Below are 19,372 nucleotides of genomic sequence, written 5' to 3'. Positions count from 1 at the left end.
TTGCATTGATTATTATTTTTTTGTGAAATTACTTATTTTCTTTTTTAATTAATTAATTCATTTGTAGTTGTTGGTTTTTTTTGTACTTTAATCTTAACTTACTAAATCATTATGGTAGATATTAATTTATAAATTAGTTTTTTATATTTATACTATTATTTTTAATTTGATATTTAGTTGATGCGATTGATTTGCTGCTTGTTGTTGTTGTTTTTTGGTTTTTCGTCTCCTTTTTGTGTTTTGCTAATTCAACTCGAATTTTGTTTCCTATTTAATTATTTAATCAGCTATTCCTTCCAGCTCTTCTTAATTTCGTTAAGCCTATGTATTTTCGCAAAATAAAATAGAAAGAAGTTGTACTTTTCGTATTCCTCTATTCTGTTGTGTGCTTCGTTCGGTTTTAATTTTATGCTTTTTGCGAGAAAAAAAAGAAAAAGAAACAAAACACAAAAATTAGTGAGCGAAAGAGAAGGGAAAACATTTTCAAAATACATAAATTCTCACAAAAATAAAGGAAAGTAGAAGAAAATGAAAGCACGCAAAGCGGGCAGAGGCGGAGGGACTGCGTGGGGCAGCGCAATCAGATATAAACGCAACTCAAGGATGCGACGACAGCCAAGTCGGCCAAAGACAGGCGCAGCGCCAAAGGAGGAGACAAGAACCGAAAAGCGAACAAAAAAGGAAACATTCCCGACTATAGGATACCCTCACTACTCTAGAGGAACTTATCGAATTATGCAAATGAACATATTTTATGTATGATTTCTGGCAAATCTATCCACATAATACCATTTTCTATTTCCTCTTCGTGTAACGGGGTATCAGAAAAGCCAAAAACCGAAAGCCGCACGAACAACATTAAACATTCAACAAAGTATATAATTTTATAATATTTGCGTTTTTGTGTGTGTATGTTTTTTCAATTTCTTTATTTTCCTTCCTTCTACCCAGCCCCACCCCGCATTTAGTTTGTCTTTTGTCAACGTCGTGCTGCACACGTGCTGGCTACACACTTGGGTGATGGTGGGCGGCAACGGGTGGAAGAGCCGTTGCAGCTTGCTAATTTGATGTTAACTTTTCTTCTCAGCTTTATTAACCATTTCCACGCACAGGCCACGAAAAGCTCACACCCCGCACGCATACACGAGCACACACCTCTCCACATAAATATGTACATACGTACGAATACGAGGCGAGGTATACCCGAACGAATCTGTCTCAAGTCCAAGAATTTTCAAATGATTTTTGTTCGGTTTGGTTTTTTCTTTTGTTTTTTTTTTTGCACCTAAAACCGAAAAACGTTGACGACGAAAATACTATTTTCTGGCTAGACACAAAAACGTAACAGGACAGAGTGAGAGACAGTGCAAGAGAGAGGCGAGAGAGACCACACAAAAAGAGCAAAAATTATGATTTTTACTCAAGAAGCGCAACAATTTGTAGTTTTTTTTTAGAAACACTTTTTTCTGTTTTTTTTTTATTAAGAAGCAATCTTTGGTATTTAGAGAAAATGTCTGGTTTTCTGTATATTTTTGTTTTTGTGTTAATAGTGATTGGGTAGGGGGTCTTTTTTGGGTAGGAAACTGTTTTAAGTACAAGTTTTTTTATATTTAGGAAAGATTTTCGTTTTTTAATTCGATTTTTTATTTTATGTAAACTATATTGGAATTTTCGAGTGAAATTCTTATAATTTTGCTGTATTTATCTTCAAAATCTTTTATGTTGTTGTTAAGGCGATTTCTTTATACTTTATGGTATTTAGAGGCTTTATTTTATTGTCGATTGGTATGTATTTAATCCAAAAACCATAACATACTCTTCAAAACAGTTACACTACAAAATCGGCCCAAAACTATGGCCAGCGGACACACAAGGGAAACAGAGATGAACGAACGAACTAGCGAACGAACGGAACGGAACGGAACGAGCGAGCGAACGCAACGGATTGGAGCAACGGAATGAATGCCGCACATGACCAGGCGTGAGAGAGTAGCCTCCTCCTCGCGTTGCTGCTTCTGTCCGAAATCGGCCGCTGCGACAGCGATGTCTATGTGTGTGTTTGTGTTCGAGTGTGTATGTTGGTGAGTGGATTGTACTTGAGAGCCTTATCTTAATAGTTGGGGCGGACCGTTATCTTGACCAGGCCCGATTAGGGATTGTTACACAAAATGGCGAAACCCAGGCAAATAACAGTAATAACCTGCATTACACAGGTGATCCACAATTTGTGTACAAAAGCAGTTTGTAAGCATTGAAGGGGTTGTTTTGAGTGACTTCTAGAGAAATTATCTGAGTTTCAGTGCTACGCTTAAGAAATAGTCAAGCAATCTAAAGAGGAAAACCCTTATCCAAAAAGCAATACCATTTGGACAGTACACCATCCACTCAATTGTCTTTATACTTCCAGTAATTGCAAGCAAATTGATGTGTGGATCGTTGTAAAAACATTTCGGTTAGATTTTGCTGTTCCGCCGCATGACGTCTTCGGATACTGATAAGGACAGGCAGCCTAGCCTGGATCACAGTTATCTCTAGCCTTAAGTTTCGTATTGCGGCTGAAAACTACAGCAAAGCGGGTGGACAAACAATCAGAAGAAGATAGAGTCTCAGCTGAAACGTTTTTGTTTGTCCGAAGGCGACGTGCTGGGCAGCAGCAGAAGGCAGTGACAAGAATCATATCACATTAAGATAAAGCATGCCTCAATGCAGTACTTTATACAAACAATAATTATGTACGCTACCACAACTGACCAGTGCTTCGACCTGCAAGCAGTTTCAAGCAGTTCTGTTTGGTTTATACATGTTTTCCTATTGAGCAGGGAACTTTGCTAATTTCGTACGGCTATCGGAACAAAAGACGAACAGCCAGAATACACATAAAGTCGTCTTCAACTAGATTTATTTTTACAACTTTAGCGAGAAAAATTAAAAAATGTGCGGCAGCGTAATCAGCTGTGTGCCGTAATACAGAAGAGATAGAGAGAGAGAGGGAGAGACAGACAGCGCAGAGGCAAAGGTAGTGGGCAAGAGAAAGCGGCGTGACATGTTATCGATCGAACAATACTATCGATTTGCTTTCCAGCTGCTTCGAGGTCAATCGAATGGAAGTGTGCTTGGGTATATGTGTTGAACACATTTCTAGGAAACTTTTTTCGCCATTCTTTATTGGCAAACTTAGAGCATAAACACTTTGGAGACAAATTGCTTTTAACCACAGCTAAGCAGCATAACGTCATCGTCAGCCATGACTCAGTTTATTTGCTCTCTTTCTCACACTCACAGCCTACTAACACACACACACGCAAACGATGCTCTGCCTTGCCAGATAGATAGAACGTGGGAGGGAGAGCTCGGTCGGATGTGGAGCCTGAGCAAGTATTAATAAGTGAGAATTTAACTGAATTAAACTTATTTAATTGGTTTAATTACATATACTAAGCCTGTATATGTATGGCGTTCGAAACAGCAATCAAATTCACGCATGCCAACAGAAGAGGAAGGCCTCCCAGTCCCAATCCCAATCCCCCATTGCCGCCAGGCTCCCTGCCGTTGAGGCACTGGGCCAATAAAAGTTCATTCAAATGACTTTATAGTGCACACGTGTGTGTGTTTGTTTGCGTGTGTGTTGTTTGGTCATTGATGTTGAGTACAGTAAAACCAGGCTTTTGTGAAACATGTAATTCATGATTTTGTAATATTTGCTGGGACCCAAAGATAGGCAATGTCATTTTCCGTACTACGCGGATAGAAAATAGAATTTCTCAATGGTAGGCAAAACCTGTTCAAAGCCTTTCTTTAGCTTTTATTATTCACTGTGCGGATGTTGATGTTGGTGTGTCATGGCGCAGGCTGGATGACGTGATTGTCGTTGTCTCTCCTCTGGGCCCGCATATGATTAAAATGGAGAAAACAAGATAAAACTCGCTGGAGCAAATGGAGCACTGCCTCTGCTGCTTCTCTGTGGTTGTCGATAGGCTTAGCCAGTGGGTCAGCAGGGGGGAAGTAGTAGAAACAGGGGGGCAGTAAAATATACGCATGACACTCCTTGCCACCGCACACTCACACACATCAACACCAGCGCAGGCACGCGACACATGTACGCGAGGTCACTCACACAGGCGCACCCACCCGCACTATTCCACCGCTCCTTTTCACTGTCCCCTACCTCTCCCCACAACCAATTCACCGCACAAGCATGGCAAATATTATTAGTTTATTTTCCACATTATATGGTCAATAATTCATCGATTTTTACATCAAACATCACTTATACATATATTTATGTACATATGTATGCAGACTGGGAGGCACAAGCAATTGGTATTTTTCGCGAAAATAAGTAACGCGTTTTCTTTCGGCCGCTCGCTGCCTGGCTGGCTAGCGGTACTTAGTGGGGGCGGCTCTTCCTCTTCTCCTTTCTTCTTCTCTTTCTTTATTTCTCTTTTTTTACTAGGCGATGACGACAGCGTGCGCGGCGGCGCTTTTTTTTTGCCTTCAATAACATTTACACTTTGCACTATTTATGTAATAGTTTTTCAATCGGTGGCGCGGTGTTTCATCTCAATTTGATTTGGGGTGGGTATGGGCAGGGGGGCGGGCACTGGCTGCATACTTGAGATACGGAATTATGTACATTTTTCACATTTTTCTGTCGAGATGATTTTTCTTTTGTGTTTTACTACCAAAGAGAACAAACTACCAACACACACGCACGCAATCACGCACACATACACTGTAACGAGGCACGCACAAAACACACACATACATGCACACACACACTCTTCTTCTCAATGACGAAATTCTTTGCACAGCGTTGACAACTCTAGGTTCGGTTCTAGCTCTCCAAGCTCCCTCTTGCCATGCAAGAGTATGCGAATAAGCACATGTGTGTGTGTGCACGAGAGGAGTACTGTGGTGCTTTTCGTCATAATTTTTGCGTTGGGCAACCAAGCACCTTCGATTTCTTGACAATTTTTCACATCTTCACCGCTTGTTAATATACACACATCCACCGCTGATGCACTGGCATTTGATTAAACTTCTTGATTTTGCACACTTTTTGGAAATTACCTAGCACACAAAACACAAAAATTCGATTTTTTCCTCGCTGATATTTTCACGCGAATGACCTTACATCACACGCATACAATACACACGCACACATACAACTAATACGCTGGTGTAGCCAGCGCTAGGTTAGGTAGAAAATACCGAAAAGTGTTTCCGAAATATACCAGAATGGCATATCGATATGTTGCTGCGATATTTTGTCGACATGCATTTGTCGTCTCGAAAGTTATTTGTCATCTCTGTCATCTCAGATAAAAATCAAAAACAAATCAGCTGATGAAGGATAAATTTGATTTGTTTTTTTGGCGTCTGCTTGAAGGACCTTTATGGACAATTTAATGACTTTAGATGATCTACCGGAACCACACTACATCTTGAGTAAAGTATACTCTGATGTTGGACCTGCTGGAGAGACCGCCAGCCATGCCAATGGCCCAGCAACGGGCTTCGTTGGTTCTTTGTCTTCGGTGTTAAAATTCACAACGAAAAAAATAACTATTATGCTATGGAACCTAGTTTGAGCCCGAAAACGCTTGTTAAGAGTGCTCTTCCCGAAAAAATGAAAACCAATGACTTGGCATAAGTTACAAGATCGCTATTTCGGGATTTATACACATAGAAAGTAAATGAATATTAACAACTTGTCATTCTAAGATAAAGTAATTTTGTATTCCTTAAATCATTTTAATACTTCAGTTTGACCAGCAACAAGCAGTTATACGTACAATTCCATTTTCCCTTTCGTTAAGTTGTACGCTATTTTGTTTCTTGGCCGTTTTAGCTTGAAGCTTATTTTGTAAACAATTCAATAAACGAAAGTTCTTAAAACTAGCGCATTTTGTGGGAAATTAATTCATAAATCGGATAAAATTATATTTTGAGGGCTGAGGGTCTTATCCAACAAGTAACATTAAAGCGAACATCGAAATCGAGGAACATGATTTTCGACCATGGGCAGGCATCGGTATATCTTGGAAATTATATGGTATATTTCGACCTGAGTGTCATTCGGTGTATTTGATCGATAAATCCGTGGTCACACTGGAACTGTTTGTCATTGCGGGGTGTGTTCGTTCTGTGGTTTTGTTTAATTTAGTTCAAATTTAAGTTTAAAAGTTAGTTTTGAGTTCATTTTGTTGTTAAATATAATGAGTTTGGTTTGCCGCCTATCGTGAAACAATTGATTTCTGTATAGAGGTGAGTTATCGTGTTGTATTTGAACAAATTCTAATGGTGACCCGCCCAACATTTTGTTTGGTTTATCCAAACGCCTGTCGTTGTTATTGTTGGTGTTGGCACATGGGCGTTGACCGAAAAATTGAAGAAACGTCTTCAAGAGACGCACTTAACTTTTTGACTATTGTTTGTTCTGAGCCAATAATTCCTAATAACCCAAATCCTTGAGAGATGTGAAAATGCTTGCACTGCAATTGTTATTTGTGAAAAAAATGGGAATACGCCAGAGTGCGGCGGCCACCTGCTGCCCAATTGGATTTCGCGCGTCTGTCTCTTCTGAAGGCCTACTCAAATTTCCTTGGCGCTGTCGGGTCCTGTCCTGGCCACTTTTAGGTCCTTTGACATTTGCAATTGCTCTTTTGCCCTCTTACACATTAAGTTTTGAATGGGTCTTCTCTCCGCTAATTAATGCCACTTTACACATCTACTTCTACACGACATACACACGCACACCCATTCGTGTATGCATGTGAGCATGCTGTCTGCTTGTGTGTGCATTTAGCTGAGGCGTCTGCAGCGGCCAGCAAAGGGTGGATTACAAGCGTCTCAGTCGGCCGTTGAAATTATTACGAGTTGGGTTTTCTCGTTTAGATATTTGTTTTCACTTGCTCCGGGTCCCGGTACCCCCATAGGCCAGTAACTTCTGCTGCTTCAGTGCACCACAAACACATTGACATTGAGCGTATGTTTGGGTAGGTGTGTGTGTGTGTCTGGTCAGGTAGCGTGTGGTGCCCGTTCCACTACGCTTGCCGTACCGGCAACTGCATTTGAAATGATCCCTTTCTACTTATTCCTTCTCCTCTCCCTCTCGCTATCTTTGCCTGGGGGTCAAGTGTGAAAGCGGCCAGCCGGTGCCTTATTGTTACTACTATTATGTCTCTTTTGTTTTGTATGGTTGCCTTGCCTTTAATGTGTGTGTTGACTTTTTACCTATGCGGCTTGTAGGGAGGGTCCTGCCACGAAATAATGCATTTGCGAGTATCCGTTTTCATTTTTGATCGCGTGGTGATAAAGCCAGGATAGGGTCCGGGCTGCCCACATTTAGAGCGGCCATTTTCCACGCCATAAAAATAACCGTAATTATGGATGAGTAATTTATACATTATGGCCGTGTGACACTACCTTTTAAAACAGTTATAGTGTGAAAGCCGATTCATTTTAACGTTCAATATTTTCAGAGTTTGTTTCGAAAATTAAACTAGCTCGAATAAAACCAACAAAAGTGCGGGCATTATAAATTAAATTTTGTATGTGAACAAACAACTCTTAAGATTGTATGTGGATATGTTCTCGATATCCCACTTTGAATTTTCCTAATCGTTTCTGGCTCAACATAAATTATGAGAGGATTTAAAGAACATGGAATGGTTTCGGTCAGGGGAGAAAAAATAAAAGTTGTCAGCAATCTTTTTGTCGCTGGCACACAAATACCCGCCCGACGATTCCTCAAAAGACTAATTGCGAGCACCAACTTGAATGACATTTTACTTAAAATTTGACATAGTTTTAATAGTGCTACCCGCCCGCCATACCCTCCCACCAATCCACACGTTCATTGCTCCTGCCAGAGCACGTATCAGTGTTGAGTGTGGCTGTGAGGGGAATCTATTAATAATATCAAACAGGCGCCCTCATTAATGCAATGCCCTGTGTGCTCACAGCACGCGGAAATCAGCCACCGAGAGAGTAAACCAACCGTAAACCGACAACCTCTCAAAACAGGCCACAGCCTCCTCCGCCTATTTATAGTGTATTATAGATAGATGCAAGTTTGTTCGTTCACTAATTCATTCACTGACTTTTACTCCAAGCAGCCAAGCAGGCAATACTCGATGATGTGGCACCTGCAAGCTGTTCTGCTGACAGCAGCAGCAGTCGTCCTGGCTGGGGGTCAAAGCGACACCTACTACAACCAGCAGCCACAGCAACCACAACTGCCCAGCAATCAGCCACAGTGGGGTGGCAACACAGGGGACTTCAATAGTCCAGGATATTCTGGATCCCCCGGATTAACACCCAATCAGTATGGCAACAATGTGAATCCCCCTTTGACGAATCCTCCCTATCGAAGCGATGCAGGAGGCAGCTACAATGATCTGACAAATCAAGATGAATACAGCAAGCGACTGGGTGGTGGCTCCGGCTATCTTGACAGCGAAGAGCCCAGTCTGACGCGTGGCAAATCCTCGTACAATGTGAAAGCCACCTTCCTGGAGTCGCTGCACTCGCGAGAGCCCACCTACTTTATAGTGGCATCGCGCATGGTGCGCCCTGGCCTGATCTACCAAGTGTCCGTGTCGATATTGCAGGCCCAATATCCCATCACAGTGCATGCGAGTATCTCCTGTGATGGCGTACAGATCAGTGGAGATTCCAAGGATGTGAAGGAGGGTGTGCCCGAAACGCTGCTCATGCGGATACCCCCAACCAGTGTGACGGGAAACTATCGACTGCGAGTGGAGGGCTTCTATCAGAATGTATTCGGTGGATTGGCGTTCCTCAATGACACACGCTTGGACTTTTCCCAGCGTTCGATGACCATCTTTGTGCAGACCGACAAGCCGCTCTATATGCAGGGAGAAACAATACGCTTCAGGACTATTCCGATTACAACCGAACTGAAGGGCTTTGATAATCCTGTGGATGTTTATATGCTGGATCCAAACAGGCACATACTAAAGCGTTGGCTATCGCGGTAAGGCAAAGCACACAAGTAACCCACAGTTCGCTCTTAATCTCTTTCTTTGTTCTATTTGTAGCCAATCGAATTTGGGTTCTGTTTCGCTGGAGTACAAGCTGTCGGATCAGCCCACATTTGGAGAGTGGACCATTCGTGTTATTGCACAGGGCCAACAGGAGGAAAGTCATTTTACTGTCGAGGAGTACTATCAAACCCGCTTTGAGGTGAATGTGACGATGCCCGCGTATTTCTTTACTACCGATCAATACATTTATGGCCGTGTGATGGCCAATTTTACCAGTGGCCTGCCCGTGCGTGGCAATCTTACGCTTAAGGCGACCATACGACCGATTGGCTACTTTAGCAATCAAGTCTTGAACGAAAAGTTCCGCCTGGGCCGCAGTCCCTTGGAACAGGCGAATCGCTATAACGAACGCTGGCGCTACAACAATGTCAATCAGAATCCTCAGGTGCAGTACAATGTGCCACAGATATCGCAGGATGGCGCAGATCTCGGACAGGATATACTCTACAGAAATCAATATGTGGTCGAGCGACACTATCAGTTTGAAGAGGAATGGCCATTTTGGGTAAAGAAACCCGAGTACCAAGAGTCGTACGATTCCTGGACGAGCACTTATCGTAAAGTGTTGCCTTTTCTGCGTTATTTCAACGGCACTTTTGACTTTAAATGGCCTCTGCGAGAGCTGGAGCTGCTTGTGCCGAATCTCTCACAAATGGAGATCCTAATAACCGCCACCGTGGGTGAGAAATTCTACGATGAGACCATCAGCGGTTACTCCGTGGCGCGTGTCTACAACTCAAGTCTGCGTGTGGCATTCCTGGGCGAGTCGCCGCAAGTCTTTAAGCCTGCCATGCCGTTTACCACATATTTGGCTGTGGAATATCATGATGGTTCGGCCATTGATCCTTTGCTCCTGCGACAGGGCTTGATGGAGGTCACGGGCTTTGTGGAGAGTCGCAGCGGTGGACGCCGCGACTGGCCCGCCCAGCGACTGGCCATGTCACAGCAAAGCGATGGCGTCTGGGAGGTCAAAGTGGACATACGCAACGATTTGAATCTGGATGACCGTCCGCAGAGCAGGGATTTCCTGAATGGCATACAGAACATGCGACTGCAGGCGGTGTTTATCGACCCACGTGGCGACCGTGTGCAGACAGAGCTGCTGCTGGTGTCCCACTATTCACCGAGGAATCAGCACATAAAGATCACAACCAGCACAGAGGCGCCTGTCGTGGGCGAGTACATTATATTCCACATCAGGACCAACTTCTATCTGGAAGAGTTCAATTACTTGATCATGTCCAAGGGTGTGATCATTGTCAACGATCGAGAGACCATCACGGAGGGCATTAAGACCATTGCCGTGGTGCTGAGTGCTGAAATGGCGCCCATGGCCACGATGGTCGTGTGGAAAATCACACCGCAGGGACAGGTGGTGGCGGATTCGCTTACCTTCCCCGTCAATGGCATTTCCAGGAATAATTTCACCGTTTATATCAATAACCGCAAAGCCAGAACTGGAGAGAAGGTGGAGGTGGCCATTTTTGGTGAGCCCGGCTCCTATGTGGGCCTCTCGGGCATTGACAGTGCCTTCTACTCCATGCAGGCGGGCAATGAGTTGACCTACGCCAAGATTATTACCAAAATGTCCAACTTTGATGAGCAAACAAATGGCACATACAAACACATTTGGTACTCGCATGAGGGTAATCCCGATGAGCTGGTTTACTTCCCTGCCTCCTCCTTCGGCATTGATGCCAATCGCACGTTCGAGTACAGTGGATTGATTGTCTTCACGGATGGCTATGTGCCGCGACGCCAGGACACTTGCAATCGTACCCTGGGCTATGGCGAGTGCCTAAGTGGACGCTGCTACCGGCTGGAGAAGCAATGCGACGGGCTGTTTGACTGTGACGATGGCACGGACGAGATTGGCTGCCACACCAGGAATGACACGGAGTTGCTCAATTATCGCAAATATCGTTTCAATCGCGTGCTGCGCCACTATGAGAATGTGTGGCTGTGGCGGGATGTCAACATTGGGCCACATGGTCGCTACATCTTCAATGTGGAAGTGCCCGATCGTCCGGCCTACTGGATGGTGAGTGCGTTCAGTGTGAGCCCCTCCAAGGGCTTTGGGATGCTCAACAAGGCCCTCGAGTATGTGGGCGTGCAGCCGTTCTTCATCAATGTGGAAATGCCAGAGACCTGCAGGCAGGGCGAGCAAGTGGGCGTGCGCGTGACCGTTTTCAACTATATGACCACGCCCATTGAGGCTACTGTAGTGCTGCACGGCAGTCCGGACTATAAGTTCGTGCACGTCGAAGAGGATGGCATTGTGAGGTCGTATAATCCGCGTATCAGCGGCGGCGAGCATCAATTCTTCATTTACTTGGATGCCCAAGGAACGACAGTGGTGTATGTGCCAGTGGTGCCACAGCGACTGGGAGATGTGGATGTCACACTGCATGTGGCCACCCTGCTGGGCACGGACACCATCACGAGGCGGCTGCATGTGGAGTCCGATGGCCTGCCACAGTATCGTCATCAGTCGGTGCTGCTGGATCTCTCGAATCGTGCCTATGTGCTGGAGTATATGCATGTGAATGTGACACAGACACCAGAGATACCCTACCAGGTGGATCGTTACTTTGTCTACGGTTCGAATCGCGCTCGAATCTCTGTGGTGGGTGATGTGGTGGGTCCCATATTTCCCACAATGCCCGTGAATGCCAGCTCCTTGCTGTACCTGCCCATGGAGTCGGCCGAACAAAATGCTTTCAGCTTTGCCGCCAATCTGTACACGATTATGTACATGCGACTGATCAATCAGAGGAATAAAACGCTGGAGAAGAATGCCTTCTATCACATGAATATTGGCTATCAGCGACAGTTGAGTTTCATGCGGCAGGATGGCAGCTTTTCGCTCTTCCGTTCGGACTGGAACAACTCGGACTCGTCGGTGTGGCTGACCAGCTATTGCCTGCGTATCTTCCAGGAGGCCAGCTTCTACGAGTGGGAGAACTTTATCTGGATCGATGCCACGATCATTGAGAAGAATATGCGCTGGCTGCTGCAGCATCAGACGCCAGAGGGTGCCTTCTATGAGGTCACCTGGATGCCGGATCGCAAAATCAATCGCACGAATTTTGCCAGCTATACGCATTTGAGGAATCGTAACATTACACTGACATCGCATGTTCTCATCACCTTGGCCACTGTCAAAGATCTGTCCGGCACTCTGGGCTCTCGGGTGGCCTTGGCCACTCAGCGTGCTGTGGCCTGGATTGAGCGAAATATGCAATTCCTGCAGGAGACACCCGAACCGTATGATGTGGCCATCACAGCGTATGCTCTGCAGTTGTGTAATTCACCCATTGCGGAGCATGTCTTTGGCATATTGCGCAAGCATGCCAGGACCATAGGAGAGTTTATGTATTGGGGCAATCGAGAGATACCACAACCGCCGCGTAAACTGGAAAATCAAAAATGGTTCTCACTGCCACGACTGCCATACGAATATGATTCATTGAATATCGAAACGACTGCTTATGCTCTGTTGGTGTATGTGGCACGTCGCGAGTTCTTTGTGGATCCCATTGTGCGTTGGTTGAACTCGCAGCGATTGAATGATGGTGGCTGGGATTCCACACAGGATACAAGTGCCGCCTTAAAGGCTCTGGTGGAGTACACAGTCAGGTCGAGGATACGCGAAGTCTCGTCGCTTAGTGTGGAAATCGAAGCCTCCTCGACGGGTGGCAAGACACAAACGCTGCACATTGATGACACCAATCTGGCGCGTCTACAGAGCATCGAGGTAAATATTACACCATTTTTTTTATGTTAAATGATTTCTAAATGATTTTTGTTTGTCTTGACAGATACCTGATGCCTGGGGCACCATTAAAGTGCAAGCCAAGGGCGCTGGTTATGCCATCTTGCAGATGCATGTCCAATATAATGTGGATATAGAAAAGTTCCAGACCAAACCGCCAGTGCCTGCATTTGGGCTGCACACCAAGGCCATTTTCCATGGCAGGAATCAGTCGCATATTTCATATGTTGCATGCCAGAAGTATGTTCAGCGCAAGAGCAACATAATTACATGACTAATTCTTGCCTTTCTTTGCTTTTATAGCTGGATAAATACTGAAGAATCGGAGCGATCGGGCATGGCTATATTGGATGTGGCCATACCCACTGGCTATTGGATACAGCAACAGAAACTGGACAGCTATGTACTGAGTAATCGTGTGAGAAATCTGAGACGTGCACGCTATCTAGATCGGAAGATTATCTTCTATTTTGATTTTGTAAGTACAATAAATGATTGTAAGAAATAATTCACTGTAAAACTTAATTGCTTCTTTTACCAACAGCTGGATCAGGAGGATATTTGTGTAAACTTCACCATAGAACGCTGGTATCCAGTGGCCAATATGTCGCGTTATTTGCCTGTTCGCGTTTATGACTATTATGCACCAGGTATGTACTTTTAGAAGTAACCAAAGAATGTCAGAAAATAATTATTTCTCTTTTAGAACGCTTCAATGAATCAATTTTCGATGCTTTGCCCACCTATTTGTTAAATATATGCGAGGTATGCGGCAGCTCTCAATGCCCATACTGTTCCATCTACAACATGGGCTGGCGTGCCTCCATGTCTGTGTCGCTGCTGTTCTTCAGCGTCTTTATCTATCTGCTGAGAAGTCGCACGCATCTGGTACTGAACATGATGCATTTGCTCACATAGAGAAACCCATAGGGAACCATCCCCACTGCACAACTCAATTCCCCCCACAAAATGCATTGCTAAAAGAATTAGTTTTTATTTTTATTTTTTTGCCAAACGAAATTGCATTCCGTCCCAAAAATGCTGGTCTACATTTTTGTTTTTATTTGTTTAGATATTTTTTGTTTTTGTTTACTTGACCCTGACCGCTGTAGAATCGAATGAATGTACAAAAGCAGTCCAAGCCACACAGTTAATTCATGAATTAATTTTGTAATTTTACGTTTAAACGCTGAACAAAGAGAAGATTTTTTACAAAAGCAGACACAGAACCTCCCTTAAACCCACATCTAAAATGTAGCCACCTAAAACCTAACAAAAGAAAACGTATTTTATAAGCTATATTCGAACCATCCATGTAATGAACAACCATTATCAATGCCTTACCACAGAGCGGGCTTCAAGTGCCGCTGGAAGAACGGAATGAGAAGCGTTCGAATATTTTGTATGTGTCTTTTCACAAAATGATGCCTTTAATAGATTTTAGAAATCGTGTTAGCAAAATGTAATGAGACAAAAATGTTTTTGCATGCATATCGAATTGAAATTGAAACCTATCTATATAGTATATAATAATGTATAATCCTTACGTCATATTTTTCGAATTAATTTTAAAACGAAAGCGTATCGGAGTCGCACGTTGAAGGAACCGTAACCGTCCAATTTTATTTATGCAACTTATGAATCTGCATAGTCTGTAAGTCACTCCACAAATAGTTTGTATTGTAATAACTCTCTTGACAACATAGCCATGTAAACGGAATGAGAATATATCTAGCCTCGTTCGTGTGTAAAGTCCGTCCCTACTTCCTCCTTACCAATAAGAAACGAACCGAATCTCTCCATGAAGTACATAATTTTGAGTGTTTTCTTTGTAATGAAAGAAATGTGAAAAATAAACGAAAGTAATACAAGTGGTTTTATGTGTGTTGGGTTTTTATGGTAATTATTAAAATGCAAAAGTACAAATGAGTTGGTTTTGTACAAAACAATTTAAATGCTGTTCGAGCTCCTGGATTCCATCGTTAAAATCGGACTAAATAAAACGAATTTAAACAAAATCCTAAAACCTTGCGTAACTATTTTACAAACCATTTTTATGTGTAACATTTTTTTGTGGAATGAAAATGCATGCATATATGTATGTAAAATGCACATATGTATGTACATATATTGCTTATGAAAGTTAATCATAGTAGCTACACATCTAAGTAATGGCATTGTTCATAAAAAGGCGTATAAAAAATGATCTAAAAATACCCGCAATAATAACCAATCCCCAGCAGAACGCTTCGTTTACGTCTTCCGAAAGCTTAACAGGATAGGCGAAATGGCGTCTAGACAGTCCATGATATCCTTTCGTGACTTGGCACCCGTAAAGACCACCTTGCCATTGACAAATATCAGCAGCACAATTCGCGGCTTGACCATGCGGTAGATGAGGCCGGGAAACATTTCGGGCTCGTAGGAACTAAACTGGCCGTGCACTTGATTGAGGTTCTCCAGGCGTATGGGGAAGCGCAGGTCCACCGTGGCCACAATATTCTGCAGCTTATACTCCATAAACTTGACCGGAAAGCCCAGTTTCTGGAGAATGCGCGCAAACTTGCGGGAACCAATGTCGGCGTCCATCTCGTTGCGGGCTCCTGTGCATATGATTTTGCCTGTGCGAAAGATGAGCGCCGTGCAGCGTGGTGAGTGCATGCGCATGATAACGCCGCGGAAACGCTTGGGCGAGTATTCAGAGTTTCGGGTCCGGGAATTTATGGTCTTGAGGTCCAGTTCGCAGTTCACGGAGAACGTGGCCACAATGTTTCTGTCATTAGGGTAACGAAATCTAAAAGTTAGCGCGCTGTCAGTGGAATGTTTGGGCGTGGGACTAACTGCAACTTAATTTCATGTTGTGCATCCTTCGGCTCCACAAGAACAGCGGGCTGCTGAGGCTGCAATGAACTGTGCGGGTTGATCACATGGCTGGCAGCCGCCGGCACAGGGTCCTTGTCTTCGATTTTAAAAATAAATTGCATTTCAAGTAATTTAACTTGAATATTTAACTTAACAAACAAATAATGCAGAATTCACACGATAAAATCAGACACAACGAACAGCTGATTGGTCTGACATGAGAATGTAGGGATTGAGTTGATATTGCGCGATTTTGATATTCGGCAGCGGACTCCCAGCTTAATAGTATCCCCAACACTGAACATACAATTTTCTGGAATAAATTCAAAGGTTTCCTAAAAGATTTGCTTGTTTTAAGTACTCATTTCTCTTAGATTATTAAGAAAAATAAGGTTTACCTAACAAACGTTTTGACCGCGAGATTATCGACAAAATATACCGACAGACCCTCGAAAATATACCCTGCACTTTCAAAATATACTGTATTTTCACCGAATTACCCACCCCGTTCCAGTTTTATTTTTTATTTTTTGCACATTCTCTCATTCACACTCTGCCGTGACTCTACAGTGTGTCGTTCTTGGGGAGGGGGCGAGCTAAAAGAGCGTGTTTTGGTGAGAAGAGATGTAGATGTTTCCCTCTTGGCTGCAGCGCCACCTGGTTTATTTTGCTTGCAAGTGGAACTTTACATTTTTTGGATGCAACTGATTCTTGTTTTAGTTTTGTAGTCAACTTTAATATACAAAATAGTCTGTACATGAAGTGATTATCACAGTAAAAACTGAAAAGAAATTTAACTAAGGATGGAGCTGGCTCAATCAGGGAGATGCTACTGTTATCTTCTTAAAAATATGACATTAAATAGTGCTAAGCGCTGAGTTAGTTCTTCTTTTTCTTTTTGTCAGGTTGGGACGCTCCTAGCGTCTCTTGATATTGTCGCACAATCTGTTCCTGTACATCGGGCAGGCACGGGGAGTATCGGGAGTACTCCATGGTGAACTCTCCTTTTCCTTGTGTGCTGGATCTGTGGAAGGATATGTATTAGAAAGGTGTACTCTTAAGTGGGCTTAAGGGTGCTCCCACTTACCTCAATTCGCCGGCATAGCCAAACATATCATTCAGAGGCACCTCAGCGTAGACAGTGAACCAACCTTCCGTTCCCTCGGTGCCCGTGATGATGCCATGACGCTTGCTCAGCTGCCCCATGACGGCGCCCTGGAATTCCTCGGGTGCTGTCACCTCCACCATCATAATGGGCTCGAGAATTTGCCAATTGCCATTCTGGAAGACCTCCTTAATGGCTCCGTGGGCGGCCAGCATGAACGCCAGCTCACTGGAGTCCACAATGTGATGGCCACCGTCCTGCAGGCGGAATTTAATGCCCGACAATCTGTGTCCGGAGAGCATGCCTCGCTCGGCCATCTCACGGTAGCCCTTCTCCACGCCAGGCACAAACTGTTTGGGCACATTGGTGCCCACCGTCTCGTCTACAAACTCCAGCAGCGTGTTCTGATTTGGCGGCAGTGGCTCCATTACGCCAATGATGCGGGCATACTGACCCGATCCTCCCGATTGCTTCTTGTGCAGGTAATCGAATTCGCAGGGTCCCACGAGGGTTTCGCGGAAGGCCACCTTCGGCTTGCCAAGCGTCACGGGACAGCCATACTCACGCTCCATGCGCTGGGCATAGATCTCCAGGTGAAGTTCTCCCATTCCCGACACGAGCGTTTCCTTGACATCATTGTCGAAGAAGAAGTGGAAGGTGGGGTCCTCTTTGGTGAATCTGGCAATGGCTTTCGAGAAGTTATCCCGATCTTTTGTGTTGTTTGGCTTGATGGCCATGGAAACCACTGGCTCTGGCACAAAGATTGACTCCATGGCCAGGTTGTTCTTCGGATTTGTGGTGAAGGTATCACCGGATGCGCAATCCACTCCAAACAGGGCAAAAATATCCCCAGCGTAGACCTCGTTCACATCCTCCATTTGGCTGGAGTGCAGACGCACCAGTCGGGCGATTCTCACCTTCTTATTCGTGCGGGCATTGAAGATGTTGTCGCCCTTGCGGAGCACGCCCTGGTAGCAGCGGAGGTACGTCAACTGACCGAAGCGTCCAGCCTCCAGCTTGAAGGCCAGACCCACAAATGGATCCTTGCCATCGCGTGCTGGATTGAGGACAATCTTCTCGGGATCCTTGCCCTCCTGCTCGATGAAGCCCAGATTCTCAACTTCTCCAGGATTGGGCAGGTAATCGATGACGGCATCCAGCAGAGGCTGAACGCCCTTGTTTTTCAGTGCTGTTCCCACAAGAACGGGCGTAAATGTTCGATTGATGGTGGTCCTCCTCAAGGCAGCCCTGAGATCTGCCTCCGTGAAGGGTTTCTCCTCGAGGAAGAACTCCCCAAAGGTCTCGTCCGCATTGGACAGATGCTCAATGAGCTCCTGTCGCCGCTCCTGGCTCTCCACACGCATATCCTGCGGAATCTCGTCCAGCCTCACGTCCATTCCGTTCTCTCCCTCAAAGTAGATGGCCTGCTCTCGTACCAAATCCACTAGACCCTTGCAGTGGCTCTCCACACCAATGGGCAGTTGGATAAAGGCAGCATTGTGGTTCATTTTGGACCGCATTTGGGAGAGCACGCGATAGGGATTGGATCCCAGGCGATCCAGCTTATTGATGAATGCCAAGCAAGGAACATTGTAGCGCTTCATTTGCCTGTTGACGGTCAGCGTCTGGCTCTGAACTCCACCCACGGCACAGAGCACGAGGACAGCGCCATCAAGCACTCGCAATGCACGCTCCACCTCCACCGTGAAGTCCACATGGCCGGGCGTGTCGATGATATTGACATTCGTATCCTTCCACATGGTGTAGGTTGCCGCCGACTGGATGGTGATGCCACGCTGTCGCTCCAGCTCCATGCTGTCCATGGTGGCGCCCACATTGTCCTTGCCGCGCACCTCGTGCATCTCAGCGATGCGACCGGTGTAGAAGAGGATTCGCTCCGTCAGCGTCGTCTTGCCGCTGTCAATGTGCGCGGAGATTCCTATGTTGCGGATCTTCTCGATGGGCCGGTGCTCAGAAAACTTGGCATGCGAGCTGTAGCCGCACTGTGGGAAAATAAGTTAATTTGAGCGAATTCTTACAACAATTATATAACATGCCGACTGGGCTGGAGAAGGTCTCCCCTCTTTAGGCCTTACCCGACTTAATGTCTGCAGTGCATTTATGCGTAGCGGCAGATTACCCTGCAGTACACGCGTAATCAAAGACATTTTACTTAGTTTTTAATTGATAAATACAAATTTAAGTAAAAAACACGCGCTCAGTGTGAGCCCCAAACAGCTGACGTCTGACCCACAGAATATATACCATAATATACCTGCTCATTTTAAAAATATACCGTAAATATACCGTACTCTTAAATCATATTTCTCGATTTTTATGTTATATTAGATATTACTAGCTAGTTAAGAGTCTCTGCTCTAAAACTAAAATTGTATGTAATTTATCATTCAATTCTCCACAAGATTGGCTTGTTTTAACGACTTTTTCTTCTTGGTCAACCACAAAAATAGCACACAACGTTACGTGTGTGGGATGGAATGTTACGCATTTGACAATTTGTCGCTTGTCAACTGGTAGGCATAGTATGGGCATTTGTTT

At 44.6% G+C, this 19,372-nt stretch overlaps 3 protein-coding genes and 1 long non-coding RNA gene across 9 annotated transcripts; 1 reads left to right on the top strand and 3 right to left on the bottom strand.

Moving 5' to 3' along the window:
• Window positions 1-74: 74 nt before the first annotated feature.
• On the bottom strand, window positions 75-5,194 carry LOC117584731. 6 transcript variants are annotated; one of them, XR_004573869.1, is made up of 2 exons: window positions 1,817-5,194; window positions 75-101 (listed from the first exon to the last, which is right to left on the bottom strand). It is a non-coding gene; the product is annotated as an uncharacterized LOC117584731 (long non-coding RNA). The 6 variants fall into 6 exon arrangements; XR_004573864.1 differs by lacking the exon at window positions 75-101 and adding an exon at window positions 225-411 and having other exon boundaries at window positions 5,071-5,194; XR_004573865.1 differs by lacking the exon at window positions 75-101 and adding an exon at window positions 225-411 and having other exon boundaries at window positions 1,817-5,188.
• A 917-nt stretch (window positions 5,195-6,111) lies between these two features.
• Window positions 6,112-14,655, top strand: LOC117583856 (CD109 antigen). The gene is made up of 7 exons (XM_034272467.1): window positions 6,112-6,267; window positions 8,121-9,001; window positions 9,066-12,828; window positions 12,893-13,086; window positions 13,150-13,324; window positions 13,391-13,496; window positions 13,553-14,655. The coding sequence occupies exons 2-7, from the start codon at window positions 8,139-8,141 to the stop codon at window positions 13,762-13,764; spliced, it is 5,313 nt and encodes a 1,770-aa protein (XP_034128358.1). The 5' UTR covers window positions 6,112-6,267; window positions 8,121-8,138; the 3' UTR covers window positions 13,765-14,655.
• On the bottom strand, window positions 13,905-16,082 carry LOC117583857 (TBP-related factor). Its single transcript, XM_034272468.1, has 2 exons — window positions 15,688-16,082; window positions 13,905-15,619 (listed from the first exon to the last, which is right to left on the bottom strand). Exons 1-2 carry the CDS (start codon window positions 15,828-15,830, stop codon window positions 15,100-15,102), a joined length of 663 nt encoding a protein of 220 aa, XP_034128359.1. The 5' UTR covers window positions 15,831-16,082; the 3' UTR covers window positions 13,905-15,099.
• Window positions 16,083-16,422: 340 nt separating this feature from the next.
• Window positions 16,423-19,066, bottom strand: LOC117584362 (elongation factor G, mitochondrial). Its single transcript, XM_034273200.1, has 3 exons — window positions 18,910-19,066; window positions 16,796-18,816; window positions 16,423-16,732 (listed from the first exon to the last, which is right to left on the bottom strand). The coding sequence occupies exons 1-3, from the start codon at window positions 18,979-18,981 to the stop codon at window positions 16,588-16,590; spliced, it is 2,238 nt and encodes a 745-aa protein (XP_034129091.1). The 5' UTR covers window positions 18,982-19,066; the 3' UTR covers window positions 16,423-16,587.
• Between the last annotated feature and the right edge of the window lie 306 nt (window positions 19,067-19,372).

Source organism: Drosophila guanche, unplaced genomic scaffold, assembly GCF_900245975.1.
Source record: "Drosophila guanche unplaced genomic scaffold, DGUA_6, whole genome shotgun sequence".
Lineage (NCBI taxonomy): Eukaryota > Metazoa > Arthropoda > Insecta > Diptera > Drosophilidae > Drosophila > Drosophila guanche.
Note: the sequence above shows the minus strand (reverse complement) of the source record. Positions and strands in the feature narration are given on the sequence as shown.